The 19,452-nt window shown below is 45.3% G+C and overlaps 1 protein-coding gene across 1 annotated transcript in view; it reads left to right on the forward strand.

The window, feature by feature from the left end:
* The window catches only part of LOC124616612 (formin-like protein 5), a 120,447-nt gene extending 101,365 nt beyond the window's left edge, over nucleotides 1-19,082 (forward strand). Inside the window, exon 4 of the mRNA XM_047144935.1 lies at nucleotides 19,044-19,082. Coding sequence (XP_047000891.1) covers nucleotides 19,044-19,082 — 39 coding nt within the window. The remainder of the gene's footprint in view (nucleotides 1-19,043) is intronic.
* Nucleotides 19,083-19,452: the final 370 nt, after the last annotated feature.

Here is a 19,452-nt window from a genome sequence, read left to right on the forward strand (position 1 = left end):
CGCTATGCCTATTAAGAAAAAATTCCCGTGAGCATTGAGCCAATCATCCTACCTGATGCGCTCTGAAAAAATTCGGTTGCGTGTTGACTTTCAGTTCCAAATGTGCTTCATAATTCTTAGCACAACGTAAGCCCGGTGCAAAAATGTCTGCAAATTCTTCACATAGACTAGAAACACTGTCTGAAGGCACAGTCTGATTCTCTGATAGGACCTGATTGACTATAGACATGTTAAACAACTGAAATAAATCTAAACCAAACAAGTTCACTGCAGTAGAAGAACGAAGAACGTAAATTGACACAAGTTTTGTTTGTCCCTTGTATGTTGCAAGAAGAGTGCACTGTCCTAACACAGGGATCTGCTGTCCTGAATATGTAGTGAGCGTAACAGTTGCAGCACGCAACGGAGGTTTGCCCAGTTGTTTGTACGTGTCGTGATTGAGCAATAAAACTGCAGCTCCGGTATCGAGCTGGAATGGTATGACCTTGCCCTTAAAGTCCAAATCTACAAAAAGTTTATTGTCCTGCTGACGACAAGAGCGACTGTCTCGTGCAATTTGAACCAATACAGGCACAGCATCACTTGCTAATTGACGTGATTTCCGGCGACATCGACGCACACTTTTTGTGGGACGAACACACTCACAGTTAGAGAAAGTGGCACTGGACGAAGCGGAATTAACTACATGAATGTCCATGGGCGAAGGTCCACGAGCCTGAGTGTCCTTGGTTCGATTCCGGCGCGAAGCAAAGGGCCTGGAATGATTAAGAGTGTCTGATCTGAGCTTTTTCTGGTAAACACTTTGAACATGTCCTTTCTTATTACAGAAAAAGCAAATAGCTTGGCGTGACGGGCAATGTTCACGCGAATGTCTAGTAGCACACCGCGGGCATTATTTCACTGCATTCGGGTGCTGGCGCGGCACACCCGGTTTAGAGCGTGGCGGCAGCTGCGTGGACGTGCGCGAGGGCAGTTTACCGGGCCGCGCAGCGCGCCCTGCAGGCCGGCTAATGTTACACACGGCTGGCGAAGTTTCAAAAGATTCCTGAGGAAAGTCAAGCGTGTCTTGTCTATCTAATATGTCTATCACTTGCTGAAGAGAGGGATTAACGAGTTTCAAAATCTGTTCCCGTATGCGAACATCAGAAACGTTCTGTGCAATTGCATCACGTACCATTGTATCTGAATAAGGGAGTCCACATTTACACTCAAAAGCACAATCCCTTGTAAGGCCTTGCAGTGGTGCAACCCACTCCCTATTAGTTTGACCGGCCATACGTTTTGTACGAAAGAAAGTATACCTCTGTGCAACTACATTAACTGTTTCTTTGAAATAGGCGTCCAATGCCGACAAAATTTCTTCGTAGGACAGAGTTGCTACGTCGCGTCGGGTAAATAATTTCACTATCACACGGTACATTTGCACTCTTACACACGACAATAAATGAGGCTGCCGCTCGTTACCTTGAATTCTGTAGGCGGCGAGATGAAATCCAAACTGGCGTGACCACTCAGTCCATGTCTCTTGGGTTGGGTCAAACTAGCGAAACGGCGGTGCAACTGCATGTTGTGGCTGCGGTAGCGGTGAAGTGGCGGCTGCCGCATCGGTTTGAATGGCACATTGACCCTGGACGAGCTGTCCAAGGGCATCCAATAACGCCTGCATCTGCTGATTCTGCAAGCGATAAAATTCGGACAGTACATCTGGCGAAGCCATGACACAAGTAAATTAGAGCAATACGAACGCAAAATCCTCTTTTAATCCCATCCTCATCGCCATGTGATGTGTCGACAGAAGTGCCGACACAGTGTTATTTTGAGGGGGCCGATAGGCACGCTATAAGCTCACGCAGAATATCTTGAAGTCTGAAACAGGACGCTCAATGAATTGCTATAAAGAAAAGTACGTTGCTTTGGGAATACTTAACTTTTAATCCGTCATTGGTTTACAACGTTCTTGATGAGACATTTCATACGGTAACTATCAAACTATGTAAGGCTAATGGCGCCTTGCTAGGTCGTAGCCATAGACTTAGCTGAAGGCTATTCTAACTGTCTCTCGGCAAATGAGAGAAAGGCTTCGTCAGTGTAGTCGCTAGCAATGTCGCCCGTCCAACTGGGGCGAGTGCTGTTCCGTATCTCGAGACCTGCCTTGTGGTGGCGCTCGATCTGCGATCACACAGTGGCGACACGCGGGTCCGACATGTACTAAGGGACCGCGGCCGATTTAAACTACCACCTAGCAAGTGTGGTGTCTGGCGGTGACACCACACTACCGACGCACCGGGTTGAAGATACCAGTTACGTAAAACACTGCGTCCTGTTGCGCGAAGAAGTTCGTAACTTAAATAAAAACTCTACTGCCACCGTAATGTTTTCTTTTTTTACATGTTTCACTCGACCAACGTGAACAGCTTCAGAAATTACGTGGCCAAGGCGCACTCGCTATAAACATCGGGGCACGTAATTCCGGAGATGCTCGCGTTTGTTGAGTGAAACACGTAAAATAAAGAAAAAGCTACATACGAGTTGTGGCGACTCTATAATTTTAATTCCTAGCGGTCGCTAGTCCCCTGCAGGCAAATGCCCTCACTCGCGAGGTCCGTAAATGCCTGCTGCACATACTCGTCCTACAGGAACGATTGACCCTTCAAGACCTTTTGTAAGGGAGCGAACGCTTGATAATCGTACGAGTAGAGATCAGGCCTATAGGGCGGGTGCTCGAGTGCATACCACTTGAGTTGGCGTAACTTCTGCGTCACGAAATTTGTGATATGAGGACGCGCGTTATCATGAAGAAGCAGCACCCCTTCCCGCACCATTCAAAAACGGTGATTTTCGACAGACATGTTGATCCATACATTTCTTCATCCGTCGATGGACGTCCACCGGTCCTGTTTGGACGCGTTTGGTAATAAAGTCGCCTTAGTTCACGGCGTCGCATTTACCGCACGCACACCGGGAGGCACAAATGCCACGCTAATCCCTTGTCTACATGTCGTTGATGATATACCCACATCGGAGACACGCTAAGTTGCATATACGCTGCAGCAACGCCCTCACTCAGCAACTTGTTGATCACCCTTTACAGAAGCGACTTCGGACGTGGAACCCTTGCAGTTCCAGTTAAATATTAACGAAGATGCAGACAGTACTAATAGTAACCTCAGACTTTTCACAGATGACGTAATTATCCATAGCGAAGTACAGTCTGAAAAAGAAAAAGCGTAAATATTCAGCTGGATCTCGATAAGATTTTATATTGATACAAAGGATCTCGGAGTAACTATCCAGACCGACCTTAAGTGGAATGACCACATAGAGCAAATAGTAGGAAAATCATTTGCCAGCCTGAGATTCCTAGGAATATTCTTAAAAAATGTGACTTATCCACGGAGAATGTAGCTTACAAGGGGCTTATTGGACCAATTGGTTAGTATTCTTCACCTGTCTGAGATTCGTAATGTGGAGGACTGTTAGAAGAGAGCGAAGATCCAACGAACAGCGGTGTGTTTCGTCATGGGATCGCTTAATCGGCTCCAGTGGTAGACACTACAAGAGAGTCGTTGTGCACCGTGGAGAGGTTTACTATTGAACTTTTGTCATAGATCTTTCCGGGAAGAGTCGGATAACATATTACTTGCTCCCACAAACATCTCGCGGAATGATCACAAGGAGAAAATCTGAGAAATTAGAGCGAATACATAGGCTTACCGACAGTCATTCTTCCCACGCGCAATTCGCTAGTTGAACAGGGAAGAGGGGATCAGATAGTAGACCAGAAGGACCCCCTACCATACACCGTCAGGTGGCTTGCGGACTATGATGCAGATGTAGACAGTGGTTCTGATTCCACACCGCGCAGCAGTATTCTAAAAGAAGACGTAAAAGCGTAGTGTAGGCAGTCTGTTAGTAGATCTGTTACATTTTCTAAGTGTCCTGCCAATAAAACTCAGTCCTTCGTTAGCCTTCCCCACAACATTTTCTATGTGTTACTTCCAATTTAAGTTGATAGTAATTGTAAAACCTAGGTATTTAGTTGAATTTACGGCTTTTAGATTAGACTGTTTTATCGTGTAATCGAAGTTTAACGAGTACCTTTCAGCACTCATGTGGATGACCTCACACTTTTCCTTATTTAGGGTCAACTGCCACGTTTCACACCATTTTCTAAATCGTTTTGCAGTTTGTTTTGATCTTCTGATGACTTTATTAGTCGATAAACGACAGCGTCATCTACAAACAATCTAAGACGGCTGCTCAGATTGTCTCCCAAATCGTTTATATAGATAAGGAGCAGCAAAGGGCCTGTAACACTACCTTGGGGAACGCCAGAAATCACTTCTGTTTTACTCGATGACTTTCCGTCAATTACTACGAACTGTGACCTCTCTGACAGGAAATCACAAATCCAGTCACATAACTGAGACGATATTCCACAAGCACGCAATTTCACTACGAGCCGCTTGTGTGGTACAGTGTCAAAAGCCTTCTGGAAATCCAGAAATACGGGATCGATCTGAAATCCCTTGTCAATAGCACTCAGCACTTCATGTGACTAACGAGCTAGTTGTGTTTCACAAGAACGACGTTTTCTAAACCAATGTTGACTGTGTGACAATAGACCATTTCGTTTGAGGCAATTCATAATGTTCGAACACAATATATGTTCCAAAACACTGCTGCATATCGACGCCAACGATAAGGGCCTGTAATTTAGTGGATTAGTCCAACTACCTTTTTTCAATATTGGTGTGACCTGTGCAACTTTCTTTGGGTACGGGTCTTTCGTCGACCGAACTGTTGTACATGTTTGTTAAGTATGGAGTTAATGCTTCAGCATACTCCGAAAGGAACCTAATTAGTATACAGTTAGACCGGAAGACTTGCTTTTATTAAGTGACTTAAGCTGCTTCACTACTCCAAAGATATTTACTTCTACGTTACTAATGTTGGCAGCTGTTCTGGTTTCGAATTCTGGAATATTTACTTTGTCTTCTTTTGTGAAGGAATTTCGGAAGGCTGTGTTTAGTAACTCTGCTTTGGCATCACTGTCTTCGATGGTATCTCCATAGCTGTCGCGCAGAGAAGGCATTGACTGTTTCTTGCAGCTAACATACTTCACATGCGACTAGAATCTCTTTGGATTTTCTGCCAGATTTCGAGACAAATTTTCGTTGTGGAAACTGTTATAAGCATCTCGCATTGACGTCCGCGCTAAATTTAGAGCTTCTGTTAAAGTTCGCCAATCTTCTGGATTTTGCGTCCGTTTAAATTTGGCATGTTTGTTTCGGTGTTTCTGCAACAGTGTTGTAACCCGTTTTGTGTACCAAGGAGGATCAGCTCCGTCGTTTGTTAATTTATTTGGTATAAATCTGTCAATTGCTGCCGATACTATTTCTTTGAATTCAAGCCACATCTGGTCTACACTTATATTGTTAATTTGGAATGAGTTTAGATTGTCTGTTAGGAAGGCGTCCAGTGAATTTTTATCAGCTTTTTTGAATAGGTATATTTTTCGCTTATTTTTCGAGGATTTGGAGATTACAATATTAAATCTCGCTGCGACAACCCTGTGTTCACTAATCCCTGAATAGGTTTTGATGTTGGTTATTAACTCAGGATTATTTGTTGCTAAGAGGTCAAGTGTGTTTTCACAACCGTTTACTATTCGCGTGGGCTCATGAACTAACTGCTCGAAATTTTCAGAGAATGCGTTTAGCACAATTTCGGATGATATTTTATGCGTACCTCCGGAATTAAACATGCATTTTCGCCAACATATCGAGGGTAAATTAAAGTCAGCACTAACTATTATCGTATGCGTGGGTTACGTGTTTGAAATCAAACTCAAGTTTTCTTTGAACCTTTCAGCAACTGTATCATCTGAATTAGGAGGTCGGTAAAAGGATCCAATTACACTCCTGGAAATTGAAATAAGAACACCGTGAATTCATTGTCCCAGGAAGGGGAAACTTTATTGACACATTCCTGGGGTCAGATACATCACATGATCACACTGACAGAACCACAGGCACATAGACACAGGCAACAGAGCATGCACAATGTCGGCACTAGTACAGTGTATATCCACCTTTCGCAGCAATGCAGGCTGCTATTCTCCCATGGAGACGATCGTAGAGATGCTGGATGTAGTCCTGTGGAACGGCTTGCCATGCCATTTCCACCTGGCGCCTCAGTTGGACCAGCGATCGTGCTGGACGTGCAGACCGCGTGAGACGACGCTTCATCCAGTCCCAAACATGCTCAATGGGGGACAGATCCGGAGATCTTGCTGGCCAGGGTAGTTGACTTACACCTTCTAGAGCACGTTGGGTGGCACGGGATACATGCGGACGTGCCTTGTCCTGTTGGAACAGCAAGTTCCCTTGCCGGTCTAGGAATGGTAGAACGATGGGTTCGATGACGGTTTGGATGTACCGTGCACTATTCGGTGTCCCCTCGACGATCACCAGTGGTGTACGGCCAGTGTAGGAGATCGCTCCCCACACCGTGATGCCGGGTGTTGGCCCTGTGTGCCTCGATCGTATGCAGTCCTGATTGTGGCGCTCACCTGCACGGCGCCAAACACGCATACGACCATCATTGGCACCAAGGCAGAAGCGACTCTCATCGCTGAAGACGACACGTCTCCATTCGTCCCTCCATTCACGCCTGTCGCGACACCACTGGAGGCGGGCTGCACGATGTTGGGGCGTGAGCGGAAGACGGCCTAACGGTGTGCGGGACCGTAGCCCAGCTTCATGGAGACGGTTGCGAATGGTCCTCGCCGATACCCCAGGAGCAACAGTGTCCCTAATTTGCTGGGAAGTGGCGGTGCGGTCCCCTACGGCACTGCGTAGGATCCTACGGTCTTGGCGTGCATCCGTGCGTCGCTGCGGTCCGGTCCCAGGTCGACGGGCACGTGCACCCTCTGCCGACCACTGGCGACAACATCGATGTACTGTGGAGACCTCACGCCCCACGTGTTGAGCAATTCGGCGGTACGCCCACCCGGCCTCCCGCATGCCCACTATACGCCCTCGCTCAAAGTCCGTCAACTGCACATACGGTTCACGTCCACGCTGTCGCGGCATGCTACCAGTGTTAAAGACTGCGATGGAGCTCCGTATGCCACGGCAAACTGGCTGACACTGACGGCGGCGGTGCACAAATGCTGCGCAGCTAGCGCCATTCGACGGCCAACACCGCGGTTCCTGGTGTGTCCGCTGTGCCGTGCGTGTGATCATTGCTTGTACAGCCCTCTCGCAGTGTCCGGAGCAAGTATGGTGGGTCTGACACACCGGTGTCAATGTGTTCTTTTTTTCATTTCCAGGGGTGTATTATTTTATTCTGGTTGCCAACAATGACACCTGCCCATACTAATTCACAGGATGTATCTACTTCAATTTCGCGACAAGTTAAACTATTTCTGACAGCAACAAACACGCCACCGCCAACCGTGTTTAGCCTATCCTTTCGGAACACCGTTAGGTTCTTCGCAAAAATTTCAGGTGAGCTTAAATCCGGATTTAGCCAGCTTTCAGTGCCTATAACGATTTGAGCATCAGTGCTTTCTGTTAGTGATTGGAGCTCTCGTACCTTCCCAACACAGCTACGACAATTTACAACTGCTGTACCAATGGTTCCTGCATCTACGTTCCTCCTGTGTTCAGCCTGCACCCTTTGTGACTGAAGTCCTTCTTGTGTTTTCCCAAGACCCTCTAACCTAAAAAACTGCCCAGTCCGCACCACACAGCCCCTGCTACCCGTGTAGCCGCCTCCTGTGAATAGTGGACACCTGACCTGTACAGCGGGACCCGAAACCCAACCACCCTTTGGCGCAAGTCGAGGATTCTGCAGCCTACGTGGTCACAGAACCGCCTGAGTCTCTGATTCAGACCCTACACTCGGCTCTGTACCAGAGGTCTGCAATCGGTCCTGTTGGCTACGCTGCAAATGGTCAGCTCTACTTTCATCTTGCAAGCAAGACTGGCAGCCTTTACCACTTATGTTAGCCGCTCGAAACCAGAGAGAATCTCTTCTGATCCAAAGTGACACACATCATTGGTTCCGACGTGGGCAACCACCTGCAGTTGGCAGTACCCTGTGCTCTTCATGGTATCTGGGAGGACCCTTTCCACATCTAGAATGACTCCACCCGGTATGCACACAGAGTACACATTGATTTTCTTACCCTTCTTGTCAGCCAAGTTCCTAAAGGGCTCCATAACGCGCCTAAGGTTGGAGCTCCCAATTACCAATAATCCCACCCTCTGTGATTGCCCGGACCTTGCAGACTGAGTGGTTTCCTCTGAAACAGGACAGGTGATAGCATCTGGCTCAGCGACAGCGTCAGCCACAGACAGCACCTGGAACCTGTTTGTCAGACGAACTAGGCAGGCCTTACGTGCGGCCGCCTGGGAAGTCTTTCTCCGCCTGCTTCGCCCCAGGGCGACCTCCCACTCGACCACAGGTGAGGGATCAGCCTCAGTGCGAGCAGTAACTGAGTTGGCCACCGGCGAGGACCGCTCGTAGGACTCGGACGTGCTGCACGTCCGTTCGATCCCCACGGTCGGCCCACAACAGTGGTGCCCATGCACTGCAGTCTCAAGCTGTTTAACCGAAGTCATCACAGCCTGAAGCTGACAGCGAAGTGCCACCAACTCGGGTCGCATCTGCGCACAACAATCGCAGTCCCTGTCCATACTAAGGACCGTGGAAAACTAAACTATGCAGATAAATGGACTATCGACATGTGCTGCGCAACTCTACTGTAGACCTGGCGAAAACACAGGAACTGTGTCTAATAATACGCAGACATTCAAAAACCTAACTACCGAAGCACTCAGGTGAAACTAAATAATTCGCCCCTAATTAGGAACTTGTAATATGTCACAAAATTGGTCTACTTTCCGACGCAAACGAAAACGCGAGAGCAGTAGCAATTAGATATCAAATTTACACACAGAAACTCAAGAAACTAAACTGTTAAATCACACAGACGATGTAATAAAATTAGCTCCTGGGTAGGAACTCGTAAATGTCACAAAAGCCGTTAATTCCCTGTTGCTGCGTCTGTCTCGGTCGGCTACTACTGCCTGACTGACTGGGTGACACCATGAATCGTGCTGGGCTGTCCATAAATCCGTAAAACTACGAGGGGGTGGAGATCTCTGCTGAACAGCACGTTGCAAGACATCCCAGATTTGCTAAATGAAGCTCATGTCTGGGGAGTCTGGTGGTGAGCGGAAGTGTTTAAACTGAGAAGAGTGTTCCTGGAGACATTCTGTAGCAATTCTGCCCATTCATCCGACCAGACAACATGTTTCCAGTCATCGACAGTTCAAAGTCAGTGTCGTGCAGTCATCAAGGGTACACGAGTGGGCCTTCAGCTCCGAAAACCCTTGTCGACGATGTCTCGTTGAATGGTTCGCACGCTCACACTTGTTGATGGCCCAGCATTGAAATGGAAGGGTTTCACTTCTGTCGCGTTGAACGATTCTCTTCAGTCGTCGTTGGTCCCGTTCATGCATCTACGTCGGAGATTTGATGTTTTGCCGGACTCCTGATATTGACGGTACACTTGTGAAATGGTCGTACGGGAAAATCCCCACTTCATCGCTACCTCGGAGATGGTGTGTCCCGTCGCTCGTGCGCCGACTGTAACACCACGTTCAAACTCACTTAAATCTTGATAACCTGCCATTGTAGCAGCGGTAGCCGATCTAATAACTGCGCCAGAGACTTGTTGTCTTGTATAGGCGTTGCCGACCGCAGCGCCGTATTCTGCCTGTTTACATATCTCTGTACTTGAGTAGGCATGCCTATACCAGTTTCTTTCGCCCTTCAGTGTAGTTTAGGTCAGCAAAGACGTCATGCTGTTCTACATTGTCATTTTGAAAGATAACGTAACGAAGCCCTCGAAGACAGAGCACGGAGACTTGTGTCAGAAATGTAAAAGCTTCTGTCCTAATCTTTGCCTATATAGGAACTATAGATGATAGTGTTGAGTACCCCATAGTATCCCACATTGTGACGCCAGGTGCTGGGCCCTTGTGAGACAAACGAATGCAATGTGGCAACATTCGTTCTCCTCGGAGCCTCTACACGAATACGTTCATCGTGATACTGTACGAAGAACGGGAACTCATCTGGGAAGACGATGTGGCTACACCAGTGTTCGGCAGAGCTGCCACATCAAAAGAAGCCGCAACAACAGTCACCGTGTTAACGACCCGTGGTGCCCGTGGTGCTCCAGGCGTCATCACTGTTCGTGTCGATTGGTTGATTGACTGTTTTGTACACCGTAATACTTCTGGCATTACAGCCTCCATATTTAGCTACAAGAAGCTCCTCTCAGAGCAGCTGAGAAGGCAGCAGAGGGAAGATGACGTAATGTCGTGCGAGATACCGGTGACAAATGGTTTATTCGGTACGGGTATCAGGAGAAAGACCGCCTAAATTGTACTCCTTCTCTGCGATTGACTGCTGTGATCGGAGGTATCGCGCCAAAATGATAGACTTCTGTTATTAATATTAGAAAAACAAAGCAGTGAATTTATTTGTATTTCATATAAAAAACAGCTCTCAATAGTAGAGTCTAATTTCATTATTTAAAAAGCGTTAAGTACCAGTAGAACAATAAACAATTAATAAACGAAAAGGCAGACGAAGCACATCGGAGATCTTCGGATCGCGCCTAACTTGGATGCCGGGCGAAGTGTTTCGGCTGTAAGATCAGAGCTGGTATTCCACTCTCACAGGACAGACATGTTGTCTGCCGCGATCGGTATTGGATAAGAACCTAATTACCAATTTCTGGTGTTTTGGATATGTAACTGAGAAATAGTTTGATAGTAATTATGCAAAACCGTGGTTCAACATTTTGTTTATTCTCTGTAAAAGTATGAAGAATGGAAATTATTTGTGATTCTAAAAATGGACTATAATTGTGCAGTTCCTCGTATTCTACCAATAAAGCGAGTAGCACCCCGTTTAAACAAACCTGTTCAAAATTACATTATTTTTCAATACCTGTTCCACGCTAGCAGTTTATTACAGACTCAAGATTACGGACCCACGTCCTGTGTGCTACGTTCTGCGCAGGAGACAACTACTGTAGAATACTGTAGGTTGTCGCCATTTTCTCTCTCTCTCTCTCTCTCTCTCTCTCTCTCTCTCCCTCTCTCTCTTCCATTTCTCATAACAGGGAGACCAAGAGACCAAACAACAGTAGTCTTAGCCCACTACTACCCAGACCGAAACTGAGTATTTGCGCGGTTACTCTTCCTGTGTCTCTCTCCGTCACTTAGAGCTTCTTTATTTGTACCCAGTGTGTGTGGGTCTCTTTTAAAGTTTTCGTGTCCTACCAATGAGTTTAATCTATCTCCTGGCCAAGCCCAGGATTACAGAACTTGTCTTGATGCATGGCTTTGTCATCGTTCGCTTGCCATGTTTTTGCTTTTGGATTTTAGTCCAATGGTTCAAATGGCTCTGAGCACTATGGGATTTAACTTCTGAGGTCATCAGTCCCCTAGAACTTAGGAACTTACAACTACTTAAACCTAACTAAGCTAAGGACATCACACACATCCATGCCCGAGGCAGGATTAGAACTTGCGACCGTAGCGGTCGCGCAGTTCCAGACTGAGGCGCCTAGAACCGCTCGGCCATCCCGGCCGGCTTAGTCTTGTTCCATTCGACTTGTTGCAGCCTGATCGAGCTGCGTATTTTTGGTTTTACCATCGCCTTGGTGGTGGTTAGGATAGGTTCTGGTCCAAGAGACAGTCGTCACGCCTTTCCTGGAAAGCTTATCAGCTGGCTCATTGCCACAAATTTTGGGGTGACCATGGACCCAAGGGAGGTTTATCCTTTTCCTTTCTCCAAGGCTGACAAGAGTTTCATGGCATTCTGCAAGAAGTGATGGATTGCCATAGTGATGGTTAGAACAGGCTCCAGTCTAACAAATGGAATCGTAGCGCCTGTCCTTGTCAGTCTACGAGCTTGTTCATTGTCACTAATTGCTGAGTGACTTGAAACCCCCAGAAGGTGTATCATGTTGCTTTCCCAAGCCTCACAAGGGCTTCATGGCATTCCGCAACGATTTTTGTTTTAGTTCCATGGGCTGATAGAGATTTCAGAGTTAGTTGACTGCCTGAATGAATGGTGATGACCCAACCTCCTGCACACACTCTGATAGTACATATTTCCAGCTGGAATACTGAGGCCTGCTTCCCCAGAGATCCCTGTCGATTTCGGCCCCAGAAGACTCATCCGTTTCCGACCCGTCGGTAAACCAGACTAAGTCTCCTGAACGGTATCGTGGTTCATTCTTCCACTGCTCTCTGCTTCCAATTGCTATCTTGAAAGGTTTATTAAAGCAGCTTGAAGTCGTTATATAGCCAGCCGGCATTTCCTCAATATTTACTAGATTGACTTGGGATTCTGGATATCCTACAGATTTTCAGTTATTTGCAGTTTTTAACTCGCAAATCCCAAAACTCCTTAGCAGCCACCTTGTGTTCTTTATTCCACCTTACTGTAGTCCCACAACTTATCATAGGTCTTATTACATTGGTGTATATTCAATACGTTCTCCCAGGGCTTAGGCTCCCATTTTTACCACAGGCGCTTCTAGTTCACAGAAGGACCATTTCGCCTTGGAACACATGTTTTTTATGTGAGCGATCCAAGAAGTTTACCCATAGGGTTAACCCTAGAAACGTCACTGCCCCCCCCCCCCCCCCCCACTGTAATTGTACAGCCGAAAAGCCTGAAATTCCAGTACCTATCCTAGATATGCTTGCTCGTGAACAGTACTACAACAGTTTTCTTTGTACTGACCCCTATATCCTGTTTCTTGCACCAGTTTCGCACAATGTTCTGTGCGCATTGCGTCGTTGTTCTAACTGTAGCATCAAATTTTGCCGAGTATTACTGTGACACATTCGCCTGGGTATCCTAGGTAAAAGTAACCTCTAGTATTTACCTCTTCGATGAATTCATTCACCACGCGGCTCCGCAGTAGTAGGGATGGAGCCTCTCCTTGCGGCTACCCTCTGGTGGTGTTGATCATCACTTTCCCATTCATCATGGTGGCTTCTACCTTTCATCTATTCAGCATAGTCTTTATCCACCTGCGTATTGTGGTGTTAATACCATGATCTTCTGCAGCTCTAACCACGGATTCGAAGGCCGTATTGCTAAAATACCCCTCAATACCCAGGAAGATGTGGAGAGGAAAGTGTAGAGCATACTCCACCATCCCAAAAAAGTTGGTGAAGGGCTGTATCACACGATTTTCCTAGCTTATATGCGTACTGGTTTTCATGTAGACGAACATCTGTTAAACTCCTGATTCTAATGTCCACATTAACCGGTTTTGCTAATGTCTTTAGAAGGAAGGAGACTGATCAGTCTCATATCCTTAGCCTCGATACGATCAGTTCTCCATGGCTTCGGAAATAAAACAACATTCACTGTCCTCCAAACATTAGGAACGAATCCTGTTGCTACGCTAACTCTAAACACTGTCCTGTTTGTTGCGATAGGGCCAGAAAGTTTCCATCTGGCCCTGATGTCTTGAATTGTTGAAACGATCCCACTCCTCACTGGATTTTTTGAAATCAACACATTCTCTGGCAGGTCACAGTTCTTCCTTTCGCTACGTGTAAACCAGTATTTCCTTGGATCTTGGTCTGTTTATCTGCTAGAGTGCAAAGAATGAAGTGAGTCTTGAGGAGCACATCCAGCGTCTTACGTAATGTTCTTGTATACCCACCATCTTCCTTCCTTGGAGTGCTTCCTGGATTATTTGGTTTTCTAATGAAGATTTTATGAAGTCTGGGCAAGTAGCTGTATCTTTCACCTCCTCGTAGAATACTTTCCAGGATGACAGTTTCGCTTCCTTAACTGTACGTTTATATTTGGCAAGGTCTTCCTGATATTTTGCCTGCTGTTCTTTCCTTCTTGCAACGTTGAACAGTGTTCTTAGTTGCTTCCCTTGCAACTGCCGATTATTTTTCCACCAAGGTACATTCCTGTTTGTGCACCTCTTGGTGATTGGATATTTTTCTAAGCACAAGGTCATACTGGCAGACGTCACTTCGTGTGCTATTTCCTCAGGATCTAATGGATTTCTTATTGAAGTTCTGTATTCAGGTAAGCGTGAGACTAGTTTTTCCAACATCAACTCCCGTTTGTTTCTCTGGGTTTCTCATAGGTCATGAACTGTTTAACACCGATATCAGTCTCAAACATTTGGTCAGGTGTGGATGGCTTCAACACCGCATGATACTGTTTGACATAACTATCCATTAACATAGGCCCAAGAGTTATGCCTGTTACTTTCACTCTTCTCCTATTCCTGAAAGCAGCTTCGCTATCCCTGTTTAACATATGCAAGTTCCTCTCACGTAGATATTCGTGTACGTTCATCTCTGCTGTTGATGTGGCTCTTTCCCCACACTATTTTATGGGCATTGGTATCAAAACCAACCAACAGACGTTCATTCAGCTGTGAGAAGCTGTTAGAAGTCTCCTCATTTCCGAGCACTGTCCTTATAAGGACGGTAAACTGAGGCCAGTACAATTTGTCTCGTGCTTCCCTCATTACGCTGATTTATCCCTGTAACTTAACTCCACCATCGGCGTGAATCAATTTCCATTCTTGACACTAATTCAAGTTCTGAGTTCTTTTTACGTTTCAAGCATAAATCGACTTATCCCCAATTCCTGCGAGGGTTCATATTCCCCGTTTATACAGATAAGGCTCCTTGTTCAGTGCAACGTACAGAAGACGAGTCCGTCCAGAAGATGAGTCAGGGTGGCAATTGCTCCCTTGCTGTGTTATAGATTTATCTGCAATTATTGTAGCCTCAAACTCTCCAACGTTGCCTCTTCTGGTGTCTTTAGTTATCCTGATGGTAGCCTGTCAGAACCTTAAATGCAATTTCAGGTCCCGCTATCGCACAGCTCTCAGGGATTCGTCACCAACAGTACAAGGGTTTGGCCGCTAGATCCAACCTTCCTGTTGAATGCCCTCCGGTCCTCTGTTGAGACCATGTGATTCTGCGGACATAGATTTTGGAGGAGTATCCTTAAGCAGAAATTGATCTTTTTGCGGTGTTAAAACGTTCAGATTTTGTCTAGATCAGCAGCTACGCCTCCTCCAGTAGAGATATCTTGGGCGCCATCTTCGTAAGCCAATCTGCTGTTCTCATCCCCTCACAGACAAAGACTAGAGCACCTCTGGCCATATAGACTTTCCTGAAACTGGGGCCTGATCTTGCATCCTCCCCAACCTTCCCAAAAGCAGCCTTCTAAAGTAGCTTGTCCTGCTGCGAGCTAGTGGTGACCTTTGGACATCCCAGTCGGATAGTCGTCATAAGATAAAATGAGATTGCCATATTATAGGTCTGTTACCGTATTTCTTGCTTTGGCTTTTTCTGGATCCGATTACCCTGACAAGTGGGAGTATTAGACTACCCCTTTGTTCTCTTGTTCCCCCTCCTGGAGCTGGTCGGGGTCTGTATACCACATTCACTCTAAGACACTCTTTTTCTGGGGGTCTTAGGTTCGAAACCTTGTAATTAATGACCAGAAAGGCGTTGTTTGGCTTACTTTTCTTTCTGTTCTCTCAAAAGTTTTTCAATAAACTGAAATTCATTGTTCTCTCTTTAAGATTATGGTTGTTGTTGTTGTTGTTGTTGTTGTGGTCTTCAGTCCTGAGACTGATTTGATGCAGCTCTCCATGCTACCCTATCCTGTGCAAGCTTCTTCATCTCCCAGTACTTACTGAAACCTACATCCTTCTGCTTAGTGTATTCATCTCTTGGTCTCCCTCTACAATTTTTACCCTCCTCGCTGCCCTCCAATGCTAAACTTGTGATCCCTTGATGCCTCAGAACATGTCCTACCAACCGGGCCCTTCTTCTTGTCAAGTTGTGCCACAAACTCCTCTTCTCCCCAATTCTATTCAATACCTCCTCATTAGTTATGTGATCTACCCATCTAACCTTCAGCATTCTTCTGTAGCACCACATTTCGAAAGCTTCTATTCTCTTCTTGTCCAAACTATTTATTGTCCATGTTTCACTTCCATACATGGCTGCACTCCATACAAATATTTTCAGAAACAACTTCCTGACACGTAAATCTATACTCGATGTTAACAAATTTCTCGTCTTCAGAAACGCTTTCCTTGCAATTGCCAGTCTACATTTTACATCTTCTCTACTTCGACCATCATCAGTTATTTTGGTCCCCAAATAGCAAAACTCCTTTACTACTTTAAGTGTCTCATTTCCTAATCTAATTCCCTCAGCACAACCCGACTTAATTCGACTACATTCCATTATGTTCGCTTTCCTATTGTTGATGTTCATCTTATACCCTCCTTTCAAGACACTGTCTATTCCGTTCAACTGCTCTTCCAAGTCCTTTGCTGCCTCTGACAGAATTACAATCCCATGGGCGAACCTCAAAGTTTTTATTTCTTCTCCATGGATTTTAATACCTACTCCGAATTTTTCTTTTGTTTCCTTCACTCTTGCTCAATATATATACTGAATAACATCGGAGAGAGGCTACAGCCCTGTCTCACTCCCTTCCCAACCACTGCTTCTCTTTCATGCCCCCCGACTCTGATAACTGCCATCTGGTATCTGTACAAGTTGTAGATAGCCTTTCGCTCCCTGTATTTTACCCCTGCCACCTTTAGAATTTGTAAGAGAGCATTCCAGTCAACATTGTCAAAAGGTTTCTCTAAGTCCACAAGTGCTAGAAACGTAGGTTTGCCCTTCCCTAATCGTTCTTCTAAGATAAGTCGTTGGGTCAGTATTGCCTCACGTGTTCCAGTATTTCTACGGAATCCAAACTGATCTTCCTCGAGGTCGGCTTCTACCAGTTTTTCCATTCGTATGTAAAGATTTCGCGTTAGTATTTTGCAGCCGTGACTTATGGTAATTTTCACATCTGTCAACACCTGCTTTCTTTGGTATTGGAATTATTATATTCTTCTTGAATTCTGAGGGTATTTCGCCTGTCTCATACATTTTGCTCACCAGATGGTAGAGTTTTGTCAGGACTGGCTCTCCCAAGGCCGTCAGTAGTTCTAATGGAATGTTGTCTACTCCTGGGGCCTTGTTTCGACTCAGGTCTTCCAGTGCTCTGTCAAACTCTTCACGCAGTATCGTATCCCCCATTTTATCTTCATCTACATTCTCTTCCATTTCCATAATATTATCCTCAAGTACATCGCCCCTGTATAGACCATCTATATACTCCTTCCACCTTTCTGCTTTCCCTTCTTTGCTTAGAACTGGGTTTCCATCTGAGACCTTGATATTCATACAAGTGGTTCTCTTTTGTCCAAAAGTCTCTTTAAGTTTCTTGTAGGCAGTATCTATCTTACCCCTAGTGAGATAAGCCTCTACATCCTTACATTTGTCCTCTAGCCATCCCTGCTTAGCCATTTTTGAGACGTTTGTATTCCTTTTTGCCTGCTTCATTTACTGCATTTTTATATTTTCTCCTTTCATCACTTAAATTCAATATTCCTTCTGTTATCCAAGGATTTCTACTAGCCCTTGTCTTTTTACGTACTTGATCCTCTGCTGCCTTCACTACTTCATCCCTCAAAGCTACCCATTCTTCTTCTACTGTATTTCTTTCCTCCATTCCTGTCAATTGTTCCCTTATGCTCTCCCTGAAACTCTGTACAACCTCTGGTTCTTTCAGTTTATCCAGGTCCCATCTTCTTATATTCCCACCATTTTGCAGTTTCTTCAGTTTTAATCTACAGTTCATAACCAATAAATTGTGGTCAGAGTCCACATCTGCAACTGGAAATGTCTTACAATTTAAAACCTGGTTCCTAAATCTCTGCCTTACCATTAATCTATCTGATACCTTCTAGTATCTCCAGGATTCTTCCATGTATACAATCTTCTTTTATGATTCTTGAACCAAGTGTTAGCTATGATTATGTTACGCTCTGTGCAAAATTCTACCAGACGGCTTCCTCTTTCATTTTTTACCCACAATCCATATTCACCTACTATGTTTCCTTCCCTCCCTTTTCCTACTCTCGAATTCCAGTCACCCATGACTATTAAATTTTCGTCTCCCTTCACTATCTGAATAATTTATTTTATCTCATCATACATTTCATCTATTTCTTCATCATCTGCAGAGATAGTTGGCATATAAACTTTTACTACTGTAGTAGCAGTGGGCTTCGTGTCTATCTTGGCCACAATAATGCGTTCACTATGCTGTTTGTAGTAGCTTACCCGCACTCCTATTTTTTTATTCATTATTAAACCTGCTAATGCATTACCCCTTTTTGATTTTGTATTTATAACTCTGTATTCACCTGACCTGAAGTCTTGTTCCTCCTGCCACCAAACTTCACTAATTCACACTATATCTAACTTTAACCTATCCATTTCCCTTTTTAAATTTTCTAACCTACCTGCCCGATTAAGGGATCTGTCATTCCACGCTCCGATCCGTAGAACGCCAGTTTTCTTTCTCCTGATAACGACATGCTCTTGAGTAGTCCCCGCCGGGAGATCCGAATGGGGGACTATTTTACCTCCGGAATAATTTACTCAAGAGGACGCCATCATCATTTAACCACACAGTAAAGCTGCATGCCCTCGGGAAAGATTATGGTATCTCTTGTTAATATAGCTACTCCTCTTCTTTCATCCTGCAAGTCCGTTCCTATAACCCTATAATTTGTTTAAGTGAATAGGAATATTGGGTCTAAACCATGTTTCGCTAATAGTCGGTACTGTGGTACCTTTGCAGTTAGTTCCTTTATTAAAGATTCTCTGTTAGCGAGAGCTGACCTTGTGTCCTCTTGTCAAATCTTAAACGTCAAGATTGAAGGAAAAAATATTAATCTGCTTTGTTTAGAAAGGCCAGTACTTCTGATATTTCTGAGGATAGCTGAAGAAGTTACCGTTCCCAGTAACGGAACTCGAATTTCTTGAATAACTTTAATGATTAATTTGAATAGCTTTCCATTTAAGGAAGCTGGCTACTGGGAAGATGCTCCTGCTTCTGACTAAGGGACTAAGCTATAATTACGGAAGTCGTACTGCTGCGCGACGATGTGATGTAGCAGCTAATTAGCTCCAGAGGCAAAGTCTTAGGATAGAGTGGCGCTGGAGGCTTCCACAAATCCGTGGTGATTAGGTAGATAAAGAGGCCATCTGGGTTGGCCTGACACAGTTGCATCGTTTCCGCTTGGTTTAGCGAGCTTTTTGAGCGCATGTGAGAGGTAGCGGAACCCAGTGAATGGCGACCTTTGACATGTTCAAAATGTCACCCAAGATATTGAAAATTGATTCTCGCCGGATTTTTTGTGTTTGATACTGTCGCCTCGGTCTTGATACGCCGGTCTTCGAGCATCATAGCCTCCACTTTCGCTTCCAGATC

This window comes from Schistocerca americana, chromosome 5 (genome assembly GCF_021461395.2).
Source record: "Schistocerca americana isolate TAMUIC-IGC-003095 chromosome 5, iqSchAmer2.1, whole genome shotgun sequence".
Taxonomy (NCBI): domain Eukaryota; kingdom Metazoa; phylum Arthropoda; class Insecta; order Orthoptera; family Acrididae; genus Schistocerca; species Schistocerca americana.